We start from the raw sequence: 13,859 nt of genomic DNA on the forward strand, positions 1-13,859 counted from the left end.
CACCCATCCGGATGAAATTGTATATAGGCATGCGGCTGAGGAAATCGACCTTTCGAGATAGCCAATGAAAGCGGAGAAACTGGAGGAAATCCTTAAATGACGTCTCGGTTCAAATGTTCCCACGCTAAGACTAAAAATAAAACTAGACAATTACGACAGCCATAGAAATGTTATTATTGTTATTATTATCATTACATCAAACGGTAGAAATGTTATTGTGTAAATGAACAAATCTAGAAATTAAACTATTTCTGGTTAGTATTTTATTTTAGTAGGAGTTTTTTTTAAGCAAAATACGTTTTTGAATTGCGATGCTGACAGGGAAAATCCCCAGAAATCACCAACGTCACTTCGATGTAATACGTGTCTGCAACGACAGCTTGTAACGATGTAAACACGTTGCTCACACTGAAGGTACTTTTGAGTTGAACCGGAACGGATTAAATCCTTAAACTATGGCTTCCAGTTTCAATATTCCACATCGATTTTGTACTGGTGGTGTTTCTCGTGGGGATTTATTGGACGACATAGACAGAGTTTTTTCCTTCGAGTTCTCGGCCAGCTGGTAATATAAACAAACATGATCATGTTGTAATGAACCTATTGCACGTTCCGAATCTGATGAATCTGATGATGAAAACGACGATGGAATGTTTTATGCTAACTCATTTGAAAGCCCAATTATACAGAATCGCATCCAAGATTTTCTGCGATCGATCCCCGTGTTGTTTATCTGTTATATATATATATTGTACACTGTACATACACATATATGGGTGAATTATTCTGTCACAGTATATCTAAGTTAAAAATGTAAAACTATCCCCCAATATTATGTGTCTGCTTGTGAGTCCAGACCAATGTCTGAAACGACATTTCCAAGGTGAGCTGATATACATATAATGAGGAAAAAGTATGGAGAATTAAAGATATGAAAGGAAAAAACTCACTGTAATTTAATTATATTTTTTTGCTAATCAGTGTCGTTTTGCTGGTAGCTGTCCCAGGTAAAAGATGTTCATCATGATAAATAATATTTAGTAAAAGTAACTACCCGGTAAGCTTGATGTGAATAATTTATTAAATACATTCACCTTTGATTTCATTAGCATGCAATTGTGAATAATGTTTTTCCCTTGGTTGTTTTTTGAATCTGGTTTTACTTCACCTCAAATTCATGACCCACCAAACTGATTTTTTTTAATGTGTGGGATGTATCGGGACCATATACAAAAGGTAAATGCCATAAATTTGAACTTCTGAAAAAAGCACATATAGTATATTAGAATAAATAGATGTAATACCAGTTGAGTTTGAATGCAATATAGTAGTTGAAATACAATTATGTACTGGCACCTAGCTCTTGTATGTAAGAGAGAACACTTCCTCTATTCCCTGATTAGTAGACACTTTGATTTAAAACAGATACAATCTAACGTTTTGTTTATTGCTCTGATCACTTTGTATTAAACGTTAGTTTGTAGAAGTTTTGGATTTTTTTCTTCAGGCTTAGACAGAGGAGCAAAGCAACAAAAAGCAACTGCTGATGTCAGTGCACACATCCACTCTGCTCAGAAGGAGAGGGACTTCTACCGCCAATATAAATGGAGCAGTTACTGCAGTGCAGGAGTATCCAGACCCACAATATCTCCAGTATATTAATTGTACCTTTAACTTTGCTCAAAGTGTTTGTCTGCCATCACAAGAAGGTGCCTTTTATTTCAAGTCATCATATTTGTTCATGAACATCTGTTACATTACGGAATTAACGTACAGCAAATAAAACGGAAAATTCAACAATTTATCGACAACAAATAAATTATATACAGTAAAATCACAAATATTGCGATGGTGTACAGAGCTAGATATTAATTAATCAAACGTCAGAACTTATCATACGGTGGAAATCCTCAAAATCTAGAAGAATTCATAATAGATTGTCAGGAATACAGGGTAACCGAAGAATAATCCAACAACTGTTTCCTTGCTCGGTATATGTAAGTGCAAATCTACAAGGAACTATCACTAAATCACTGTAAATGTCCACCCTTTACAGACTGAAGTGTCAAAGTAAGCTCACTCAAGGCGTATATACTTCAAAAAGCTGCTCAGGCTCAGTTCCGTCATGTTTATATACACTAAAGGTTTCTAGAAAGTTCCTTTCTGGATGATTCTTAACTAGCAGGTACCTAGCTTATTCACATATGTCTTTAGAAACATGCTGAAACACACCGGTAATTCTAATATCCGAGCTTTCTATATTTAGAAACTTACGGAGACACACAGGACATTCTAATACCCGAGCTTTCTAGAAAAATCCAAGCACTATTTACACATATTGAGACAAATGATCATAGACAGGTTTTTATGTAAACAATCAATATGATACAATGCCATACAAACACAGCAAATCTGAATTTGGATTAATACACAACATTTATACCTAACATATGACAAGTTCAATTTCAAAGTTAATCAAAAACTTTCATTAGAAACCATTGTCAATATGCAGAAATGGAAAGCAATGATCTTTTTTCCCCCCTTTTTTTTGTTAACTGAAAATAAAGAAAATATGATAGCTGGTAAATAACTTGTACTGATATTGTCTGCTACTAATCCTTCTTGTTTAATAATGCTATTGAACATATTATTTAACTTGAAATCCTTTATTATATTCAGATCCCTCTACAAGACTAATCTGTTTGGTATATGCAATGATGTACGTGCTGTACAGACAAACTATGTATTCGGTGAAGATGAGTCCATTGGCATGGATTGTACTCACAGCCACTTTGCAAATGCTGTGGTGTCAATGTCACACCATTACTTGTCATATTTTGTAGAGGGAGAAACGATCTGGTACTTCAATGCAGATAATTGTGGAGGGCAAAATAAAAGTGTAGACACCGCTTCTCCACACAACAAGTTATTCAGTATCTTACATTAATATTATATAAATTACAACCTTTTGATATGTTGACTGTAAATTGAATAATTCATATCAATATCTGATGACATTGAATTATTTGTGAAGCAAGTGGGAAGTCAAGTGACCGTTGTAAGTATTGTATGCTGTTTTGTAATTAACTATTATTATTAATTTCTGTATCATTAGGCAGTGACACCATCAACCACAGACGCATTTGAGACTGGAAGGGATGTTTAAGCCGGTCTTTCGACCTGTCACCAAAATACAGCAGTTTCACTATTTCTGCTTTTTCTCCCCACACCTAGGTAATTGATAATGCTAATATAATGTACTGCTACATATTCTATGATAACCATATGTACAGAAATTAAAAACTTTTTAATTCTGTATTTGATAATAAAATTACATCAAACTTCAGAGCATGGTATCTATGCAAGAACGTCAGGCAGTTTGTTAAAGACCCATGTAAAGATGTGCTTCTGTAAAAGAGGAGCAACATGCTTCATTGAACTTATACATTTACCATGGAAACATAGTGTATATAATCTATCAGTGTATAGATCTGGCGCAACGCAAAATTCTTCACTCTGATAAAAAGTAATTTTGCAGATTCAATTCATTCAAATCAATATGATATTTGATGGAATTCCGTTCTCCTTTTTTTTCTCTCTCCATTTTCCGAGATTGATAGAGTAACATTGCGATGGAATGGTGTTTCTGCTTAAGCGTCTTCATGCCATGTAATTTCGATTTCTTTTTGTTTTACTGCTCATTTAATGAATCGCACTACCAAGGTTAAGACATTTCAGTGTGATAGCAATATACAGCGTCCGTCATCCATGGACACCGTTGAACTACTACGGCTGTTGAGAGAATGTGAAACACATTAAATTGCAAACACTGAGCAAAAGTAGTATAACACATGAACAAGTAAGCTTACATCAAACCTCTCACCACTGAGATGAAACTTAAGACATGAAGAATGTTTAGTATATTGCCATATTGTTAAACATCCTATTAAACGCTACGTAGTGCTGAACTAATGCCTACTTTATTGTGCTACAGCATTAAAGCAGAGTTACACACCACCAATTAAAACATGATATAACATATAACATGTTTTAAAGATAAATGTCAAAAAGAACGGTGATCGAGTAGCCATCAACTTGTGACCTTTATTAGGGCGCCATTTGTGTTGACAGCTTCCATTATGTACACGCGATATGGCTCACGCAATCAGCAAATGAAAATGAATATGAAAAAGGAAACCCTAGAGCAATAATTTTTTTAAGCTCGTTAGTATGCCATTTTCTGTTGAGTTTAACATCATCTATTGAGTTCATCGAAAAAACCCCGAAATTCCTCCAATGGAGACATGATCTATATTAATATCTTTGATATCTTCTAGGTAGTTGATATAGAAATAAAATCAAGGGCCTATCCTGCTTTTACGTAATCGGATACAGTAGTCGTATTCCTAAACCATCCTCATCTGCAAGGGATGTTCTACAATTAGAAATCCGTCTTTTGCACGCGTCAGAATATCTGGTTGTTCAATTGTTGCTGTCACGTCTTAAGAGCACTATTTCTTGATTATAATTTACATGGCAGGCGTCGTTGATGAACAAAAGACTTACCGTTCCGAAATATTGCGCGTTCTCAGCAGTATTTGTAGAAATATCTATGTTTTCCTATTTTTGCTATATATTTTCCTATTCAGTTTGTGCTCAGATTTTGTTGACATGTCGGTATTTTCGTTGCTATTGTCGCAGAAAAATAATCATAAAATCGTTTGTAAAACGTCTCCGAAGGATTTATTTAGTGACAGTGTTCTACAATTTTCAAACCATATAAAGATGGTTATGAAAATGAAGTAATGAATGTAATAATAATAGTTATCCATATCTCTTTTTATTTCAAAGTCCTGACATCACTCACGTAAATCTAACCTGTTTTCATCTGTGTCATTTTCAGTGCAAATACGATTCATTTGAAAATACTGTACCGCATCACTAAACGGAATGGTATCACCTGTTACCGTATAACCGACACCCTCGCGCACGATACAATCGGTATAGGAGAAAAAAAGGGTTTTAAATTATTCTGTTGTCACTAGGAATTATGGCGAAATGTAGCCAAGAGCAATGCGTTGGGGATGAGAATTTTTGTATTAACAGTTGGTCTGGCACCAGGGACCTGACGTGCAGGCCCGGCAACAGTGTCCGTAATTTGCCATCTTCCTTTTTTCTATAAAGATGAAGATTTTACAAAAGACACAAGGAAATAACACATTGGAATACTTAGAATAAAAAAATGTATACTGGGGTCAAATAAATAAACATCATACTGCTGCTTCGTCCATTTAGGACACGTCAGTGATACCAGATGTTATGGCCGGAAATTCATTAGAATGCTAAACCTTATGTGGAAATTATATGGTCGTCATCGTAATCACATTGAGAAATAGTCTAATTCCTTTGCTGAATAGAACACTTGACATCTAATGCTTGCTAGTGTGTTTGTTTATTCTGTTTCTGATACTTTGATCACATCTTGTCTTATTCTGTCCGTACTTCTACCCGAGTGCCTGTATAAATATTCCTTTTGTCCAACTGATGCCATGATTTAATTGAATTTGATTTTGGATCATAATTCTGTTGCCACGATTTGTTTTGTTTTTGTTGCCTTTTTTGTGGACGTTCTTTGCTTGGGGATGAAAGGATATGGTACAAATATGCCATGGAACATCCTTTTGAGAATGTTAGCTATTTCTTTGTACGAATGATGAGTCTTTGACCTCGAAGCCTAGTGGGGGAATTTGAGATTTTTTTTCCGAGAACTACACATTTTTAACGAAATCGAAAGAAAGGTGAAGACATTTTTAGATAAGATGGGTCCGATATTGAGAAAGGCTTGGATGGAAAAATAACAAAATTTGGTTAGAGTATAATTGGTGTATGTGTGCCTAGAGGAGGGTATGTGGTGGAGGACATTTTGAGTAAAGGCATATCTTGGGACCCAGGGCCCTGACGGCCATAGCAAAATACAGGGAATTTAACATCTTTGAAACACGTTCTTATAATAGACGGGTCTTGTGATCATGAGACCAACGGGGCTAAACCAAATAGGACCTTGATTGTTATGTGGACGTAAAACTTAAAAACAAAAACAAATAAGAAACACGAAAATGTGGATGCATCTTTATTGACGAAATCTCGCATATAAGTAGAATTATTTATTGTTTTAATATTTAGCAATGAATATCGCTTTCATTAAAACAAGAACATTGCATAATTTACTCATAGTCACGGATTCCGTTTGGAAGAAAAAAATCTGTCGTCAATTTTTTCCACTAAGCCTTTGCATTTTGTTTGCCACTGGGAGGGTTCCGCCTCCTTCTGATGACAAAGTACACAACAGCATTCAAAATTCCGCCAATGTTACAGAAGGTGGTCACAAGGTGAATCATATACACTGGTGGGTTCGGAAACAGTATCAAAATACTTAAAATGGATGCTGGCCACCATTGAATAAAGTACACGATCAGGAACAGAAACATGTTCCGAGCAACACGGTGAGACCTGGCCGAAGCGTTTACAGTAGGACCAAGTGATGCCTCTAAAGCACGACTTTCTATCCGTACCCGACACCAGGTAAGGCCATACAAGGTGGTGTTCGCTATTAGGATGAGAATCATTGGTACAGCAACGATGAGATTGCCGATTCGTCCTTGAACAGCGTCAAATAAACAGCTGAAATCACAAAATGTTTTCGAGATAAGTCCTTACGTAACAGGCTGATGAATTGAACAATGCTACAAAATTATAATGTACAATATTTGTTAATTTCATTTTAAAACGTATGCGTAACCAGACGTGGTATTGAAATTTCCATTCAGATTCATTTTGAATAATTTACACGCACATACTTTAGTAGTAATCTTAATTAAGAAATTTGATCGCTGAAGGTATTGCACTTAAATATGACAGTGTTTATTGCAGTTCCTTTAATAAATATTGTGGAGGAACGAATGTGTTTCAATTTGAGGACGGTAAATTTGTGATATTCTATGATAAAACCACCAACAACCAATACAGGATTTTCTGATTGCATACAAGATATTAATGATAGGATTTTACATGTATGAAACATATATAATCAAAGCTTTTGATTTGTCTTAATGTAAGAAATTGCACTTGCAGCAGAGAAAGAACATGACTTTCATCCTTAGGACAGATGTTCAACTCGAAGATAAAGTGCGGGGAATTTTCGCAAAGACAAGTACAAGTAGGGGGAAATCTGAAGGTTGTGTGTTAAGACCAGCGGTAGCGTTATCGCAATAAGTAGTAGCTTATATGGGTTTATGAAAAAGAGGTATGCAAATTATAGAAGGCCTTTATGGCTACTGAAATATAAACCACAACAGATATGACTGAAATGGAGAAACCGGTGAATTCTATATTTTTCCCTGAGTCTATGAACTGAAACATTAATTATTTGTTATTTATAGAGATACTTACAAAGTTCCATTTGTCCCAAATTGTCCCGTAGCGGCAAATACAACAGATGACGTCAATGGCATTCCGAATATCCAAAGAAACATTTTCCAGTCACTTGAACCGTACTCTATATCTTTATGGAGATAAATAATGTGAAATACGGTAATTGCGATGATATTGACAGTTAAGATTTGAGTCATGACCAGAGAGTTCATGATAAAGCCATAAGCTTCACAAAGCATTTCCGGTCTCACGTGATCTTGCGTGATAAATATCTGCGAATGATCCAACAGGTGGGTGGTGTCCACCACGATTTCAGTACATGCCATGTAGAAAACAAATCGGTCACTCTTGGTCCAGGTGAAAAACCGTCTCAAGCCTCTGTCCATGGTTGATGCTATGATCACGTATAGGGCGGAAAAGATGCTCAATCCGAGGCACGTAATCGCCAAAGAATGTAACAACCTAAATGACCAGCCATCAGTGCCGACCATTTCAATGTCAAATCCGCTATTAATTACTGGTGAGATTTGTTTTGGGCTTTCACTGGTAACAGATTCATTATCCATGATGTTTTATATGATATCAAGTGTCCTAATCAGGCGATTTATCTTTCTGTAATCAACAAATGGTTTAATATTTTTTCCAGTCAAAGATGTCCAGGACCTATAATCCTTTTGCATACATCCGACGCATCAAATAATCACCACAAAGGCACACAGTCAAGTTTTTTAGTCGACAGCGAGATTTGCCCTTTCTGTGAATAGTGCTCAATATGCATGATCGTTCACTGTATATATACATCCATTCGGGTTGAAATTGTATATCATAAGCGATTATAACATATTGTATTGGTGAAAATTATCACAGTCTAATGATTACAATCTGTTGAACGCTGAACTACCTTCTGCTAGTGTCATGTTATAAATATCATTGATGAATGACCTGGTGTTTGGTATAGCCATTTTTTCCCAATTGACAGTATCGTGTGCTGAAATTTCATACACAATGGTATTTCCAATGTAATATAAATCAAGGATAAATTTGGAACGATTGGTTGATCAGATGAAAAGTATCACTGTAACTTGAATAGAATGTATTTGTTCTATAGGGGTTAACATCCTTATTTTGACTTTTTTTGGTCAAAATGAGACATAACATTGATAACTGCTTCCTTTTAAGCTTTGGAATGAATTCACAAGGACTGCTTAGCCCGTTGTCAGTATGTCAACAGAGAATTTGTCGTACTACCAAGGTTAAGACATTTCAGTGTGATGGCTATATAAAGTGTCCGTCATCCATGGATACCGTTTTGCGACCGCAGCTGTTGTGAGGACGTGAACTCGAAGTAAACACAATAAAATGCAAACACATTGAACAAATGTAGCATAAAACATGGCCAAGTAAGCTTACATCAGACCTAACCACTGAGATGTACCTTAAGAAGTGAAGAATGTTTAGTACAGTGTCATATTTCTAACATCCTATTAAGCGATACGATACTTTAAGGACTCGATGTGAGTTCGTGTTTAAGCTTTCTTATGTGATAGTGATGCCTTCTTTATTTGGCTACAACACTAAAGTAGAGCTATACGCCACCAGTTTAAACTTGATATCGCAATTATTGATGATAAATGTCACAAAGTACGGTGATAGAGCGGCCATCAACTTGTGACCTTTATTAGGGCGCCATTTGTGTTGACAGCTTCCATCATGTACACGCGATATGGCTCATACAATCAGCAACTTTAAATCTTTATGAAACTGTAGAGTTAAAATGCATTTATATAGAACAGCAATACAGATTTGTTTTAAACTCGTTAGCGTGCCTGTTTCTGCTGAGTTTAATGCCCTCACAACAATCATATGAGACCGGTTGTCAAAATGGACGTCACCTATTGAGCTTATAAAAAACCCGAATTCGCTGCAATGGAGACATAAGACCTAATTAATCTCTTTGATATCTTCTAGGTAGTTGATATAGATATAAGATCTTTAATTCAACATGTGATTTTTTGTAGTTGAATCCTTCTAATATGTAATGGGACACAGTATTCGTATTCGTAGACCATCCTCAATCTGGAGAGGATGTCCTCCAATTAGAAATCCGTTATCTGCACGAGTCAGAATGTCTAGTGATTCAGTTGTTGTTAACCTTGTTCTCGTCTTAGAACACTATTTCTGGCATACACGTTACATGGCGGGCGTCGTTGATAAACAAAATACTTTCCATTCCGAAACATCTGGTCTGTGTATCTACCGTACAAATACGATTCATTATATCACCAGCTCTCATGACTATGATATGAGCCCATAGTAAATAAATATGTTAGCCCAGTATCAAATATTTTTCCTCATATTGCTGACATGTAGATTTTATTGTCATGCATTGTGCGAGATATAGCCTCCAGTCTAAGGACGCCTCGATATCAACAAACAGATGACAAAATTCTTTGTCACAGATCAAAACTTCTTGGTATTCATGTATGTTACTTAAGTTATCATCCAATTAATATCTTCTAGGTAGGGTCATTATGTTGTAGTTAGAAACCTGTATCACAGAATTTTAATGAAAAATTGTTTGTCAATTGACTTGTGGTTTGCAACGGAGAAGAAACCGAAAGAGATAAAAGTCCATCGTTTTCCGTTCTCACTGTCTTTAAAAAGCTCATTTACACGTTTACTGATGAATTATCGGTGAAATATAAGATTTTAAATAGATTTCGTTGCCTTTAAGAAATGGATATTCTTTTACATAATAAACAGTGATTACAACACCAAAATATACCTTGTTCCACACAAGCTGTAGTAAAGTATTTAGGTCGTTACAACTCGCCCAGTAATTTTGTCAAATTTCAAATAGAATATTCGTACTCTTTTGTATTAAAGTTTCAACAAAATACACACAGGTGAATGACACCTTTTAAAAAAAATTTAGAGTTAGATGAAGTAGAACTATAAAATGAATCAATATTATCATACAGCTGTTTCGTCATTCTGGTCATTGAAACCAGAATAATTTGAACAATATATCCCCCGATGTCTAGGACTTTATAAAGACTATTGTTAAATCGATTTCAACAATCTGAAATCGCTTTTGTTTTCCTTTCAAAATACAATACGTGAACCGTCAGCTGTCGTGCACAATTGAAATCTTCATTACGCCGATTTTGCATTAACTAAAAAATGTTCAAATTAACATATAACCGTACATATGACTTTACGTCGTTTTGCTAGCATTGAATAATGAATATATTCATAACAACACAATAATGATAACACCACTTTCTTCCGTATGGATGTGCGTGGCTTTATTTAGCATTTTGTGCGGTATAGTTCCTAATCCGAGGACGCGTCGGTATCAACAAATATTGTTTGAATTCTCTAACAGTTTAAACGGAATTTTTTTTTCGCATTCATACATTATGATTAAGTGATAATGAAACCAACATCTTCTGTCTATCATAATAATTTTTGGATACCTGAATCATTTCACTTCAGGCGTGTAATCTTTTGACAATCAGCTAGTGGATTGAAACTCACAAGAAACCCAATATATATATCTTTCATTTTGTCACATTTCATTGTTATATTAGAACCATTTGAACGATATATCCTCTGGTGTCTAATTGATTATGATATTAAGCAGGCTTCTACAATCAGAAAAAGTTCAAAAGATGCAGGTTGATTAAAATTATGGGAAAGTGTATGTCTTCATAGTAATTTCATTGAGATATATATATTATTTCTTTGTGTGATATTAAGCTGGACGTGTTTGACGCTCCTTAGTTTGCCTGTTGGTGCTTTGTATTATTGATAATCTCATGTGAAAATTTGACATTACGTCCTTTGATTGGCCACGATTTTACATGGCGGATGATGTCGTTGAAGCAGAAGACGTTTACTCTTCCGGAACACCTGGTCTTATTCTCCTTGTTCTTTTCCAAGAGTCTCCTGCTTAACTTGACCTTATTTTATGGAATGGGAGCTTTGATTACTTTATTTGTTTTATTTTAACACACAATAAGTGACCCCACTGCGATTGCACAGAATTAGAATGGTCAAAAATCCGCCGGCTATCCAAATATCAAACTTGAAAATGGCTAAAACGTTGGGTTTCCATGAAATGTTGAGTCTGTTCAGATGTCGATCAAACCAAAATATACATGTAGACTAAGCTTTCAAGAAAAAAAGTCTTGTTGAGGTTTTAAGATATCAACGTTGTTCTATGAATTTGTAATTGTAATTGGGTTTCCATGAAATGCTGAGTCTGTTCAGATGTCGATCAAACCAAAATATACATGTAGACAAAGCTTTCAAGAAAAAAGTCTTGTTGAGGTTTTAAGATATCAACGTTGTTCTATGAATTTGTAATTTTATGCTATAATCTTAACGTTGTAGTAGATCTCTTTTGAACGACCGTGTCTCGAAGAGCACTTTACACAGATACTTGATATTTGGGATACACATGTTTGGATATGGAAGAGTACTTGGCCAAGAAGTTTTCAAAAAAAAAAAAAAAAAAAAAGAAAGAGAAAGAGAGTCAAAATTGTTCCTACAAAGATCTTTAAAATCCGGTAGTTTTTGCCTAACGACTGACTCGGGCAGGTTTTAAAGCAGTATTTCCGTAATGTAATTTATAGGGTTTTTTCGGGGGAATTGTCTCTTGTTCTGGATAAGGTACCGATCTAAATTAATTCCTTATTGAATACGTTGTTTGGGATTTTTACGATGGAAAGAGCGTCTTCTCTGATTGGAGCCATAGTTTATTTAAGCCTGTCACGATAGCGTAATTCCTACTATATAATTGGTATAATATTCATTTCTCGTTTTTCTCGAAAATTGTACAACACACACACAAGTGGATAGCGCCTTTTCATAATTAAAAATGAGATACAGAAGAGCCAAACAATGACGCAAATTATTTGGATTGGCCTGCCCGGCAGGTAGAGCGTTAACATTATAAAAGCTTCATACACTGCATGGTCGTTATAAGTATCAACTGTTCAACAGAACCACAACATGTGCAAAGAACACCGAGAATGAGGTTTTATTACATCACATTACACAGATAGCATAGTCTAATAAACGACGTATATGGACCCAGCAATTTGGAATATCATATAATCAGCAGTCTCAGGCATTAGATTACCGGTCGATACAGTACGGTGTTAACCATATTTGTTGGTGTTTCTACATTAAATATTAGCCTTACAGAGGTTAGGGTAATGTCATTTTGGCTAAGCATACATGTCTTTACAAATTGTAGTTAATACTCGTTGCTTAAAGTTCAGATATTGCATAAAAATGATCTTCCCATGAGGTGTACTATGTAATAAACGTTTCAAGGTTTAGGTTAGCTAAGACATAAATTAATATTTTCAGAGCCTAAGAGGGTAGACAGCATGATATTTGAGAGGGCTGAATTGGCTGGAAATATGGTCAACCACTGAAACTGAATAAACTACGATAATGCTATGTAGAGTCACAATATGGTCTACTTTTTTGACAAAGAAGTTAAAAAACATATTTTCATGTCTGGTTGGGTTTTTGTACATTGATGCGTGTATAAACACTACAGTTGTACCCCACAGATGTAAACCAAATGTTCAGTGTGATTACGTCGCTGTACAGGTACAGGTTGGAGAGGTATCGAGTCTATATTTATAACACAGGTGACAACAGGTAATCGCATTTGTATTTAGGTACAATACATATGGCTGATAGGTAATTTTCCGGTTGGTTGGTCATTGTTGTAGATACGATCATATAATAAGTATTTTGATTTTTCAGACAGGCATATGTGAAAACGTTTTTAAACCCACAGTTATTATGTGGATGATAACGTTGTTCAAACCTCCATTTGCAACATAATTCGGAAAATATGAACTTGTTAATAAGATCATAATCTAAGCTCAAATTCAATAAAATCAAGGAAAAAATGAGCAAGAGAAAGATTTACACGAAGGCTTCTGAAAAAGTTCATGGAGAATAAGACCAGATGTTTCGAAACAGTAAGCGTCGTTAGCTTCATCGACAGCAACCGCCATATCTCTCTGAGTCAATTCAAATAAATCATATTCGCAAATGAGAACAAATACACGACAAAGGAATTAACAACCACGACTTAAATGCAACGTTGTATCTTGACGTAACTGCAACGTTTTCAAATGTGTATTCACTGGATCTTTTTTTTTTTACTGAAATCATATTTCATTTACGATGCATGATACTATATGTTTAAACATAAAGCGATCACTGAGCTGATGTATTGTTCCTTGAGAGTCTACTTATCTAAATACGTTACCTATTGGGTTTGTTCTCTTCATCCTGCTACTACACGTTAAGAGCGAGACAGTGTAGGGGATGGTGGTCAAAGTAGTCACGAGAATTGTAAATTGTGAAAATTGAAAAGTGAAAAATCAACAACA

At 35.3% G+C, this 13,859-nt stretch overlaps 1 protein-coding gene and 1 pseudogene across 1 annotated transcript; one reads left to right on the forward strand and one right to left on the reverse strand.

The window, feature by feature from the left end:
- Window positions 1-834: 834 nt before the first annotated feature.
- On the forward strand, window positions 835-3,414 carry LOC132547815 (uncharacterized; annotated as a pseudogene).
- Window positions 3,415-6,281: 2,867 nt separating this feature from the next.
- On the reverse strand, window positions 6,282-7,997 carry LOC132547817 (uncharacterized). Its single transcript, XM_060211618.1, has 2 exons — window positions 7,450-7,997; window positions 6,282-6,681 (listed from the first exon to the last, which is right to left on the reverse strand). Exons 1-2 carry the CDS (start codon window positions 7,995-7,997, stop codon window positions 6,282-6,284), a joined length of 948 nt encoding a protein of 315 aa, XP_060067601.1.
- Between the last annotated feature and the right edge of the window lie 5,862 nt (window positions 7,998-13,859).

This window comes from Ylistrum balloti, unplaced genomic scaffold (assembly GCF_031769215.1).
Source record: "Ylistrum balloti isolate Yb309-2 unplaced genomic scaffold, AGI_CSIRO_Ybal_v1 Utg369980, whole genome shotgun sequence".
NCBI lineage: Eukaryota > Metazoa > Mollusca > Bivalvia > Pectinida > Pectinidae > Ylistrum > Ylistrum balloti.

Coding starts and splice junctions, on each gene's coding strand:
- LOC132547817 (XM_060211618.1), bottom strand. CDS start 7,997: ATGGATAATGAATCTGTTACCAGTGAAAGCCCAAAACAAATCTCACCA. Junction 6,682..7,449: donor TTTGGGACAAATGGAACTTT/GTAAGTATCTCT, acceptor TTGTGATTTCAG/CTGTTTATTTGACGCTGTTC.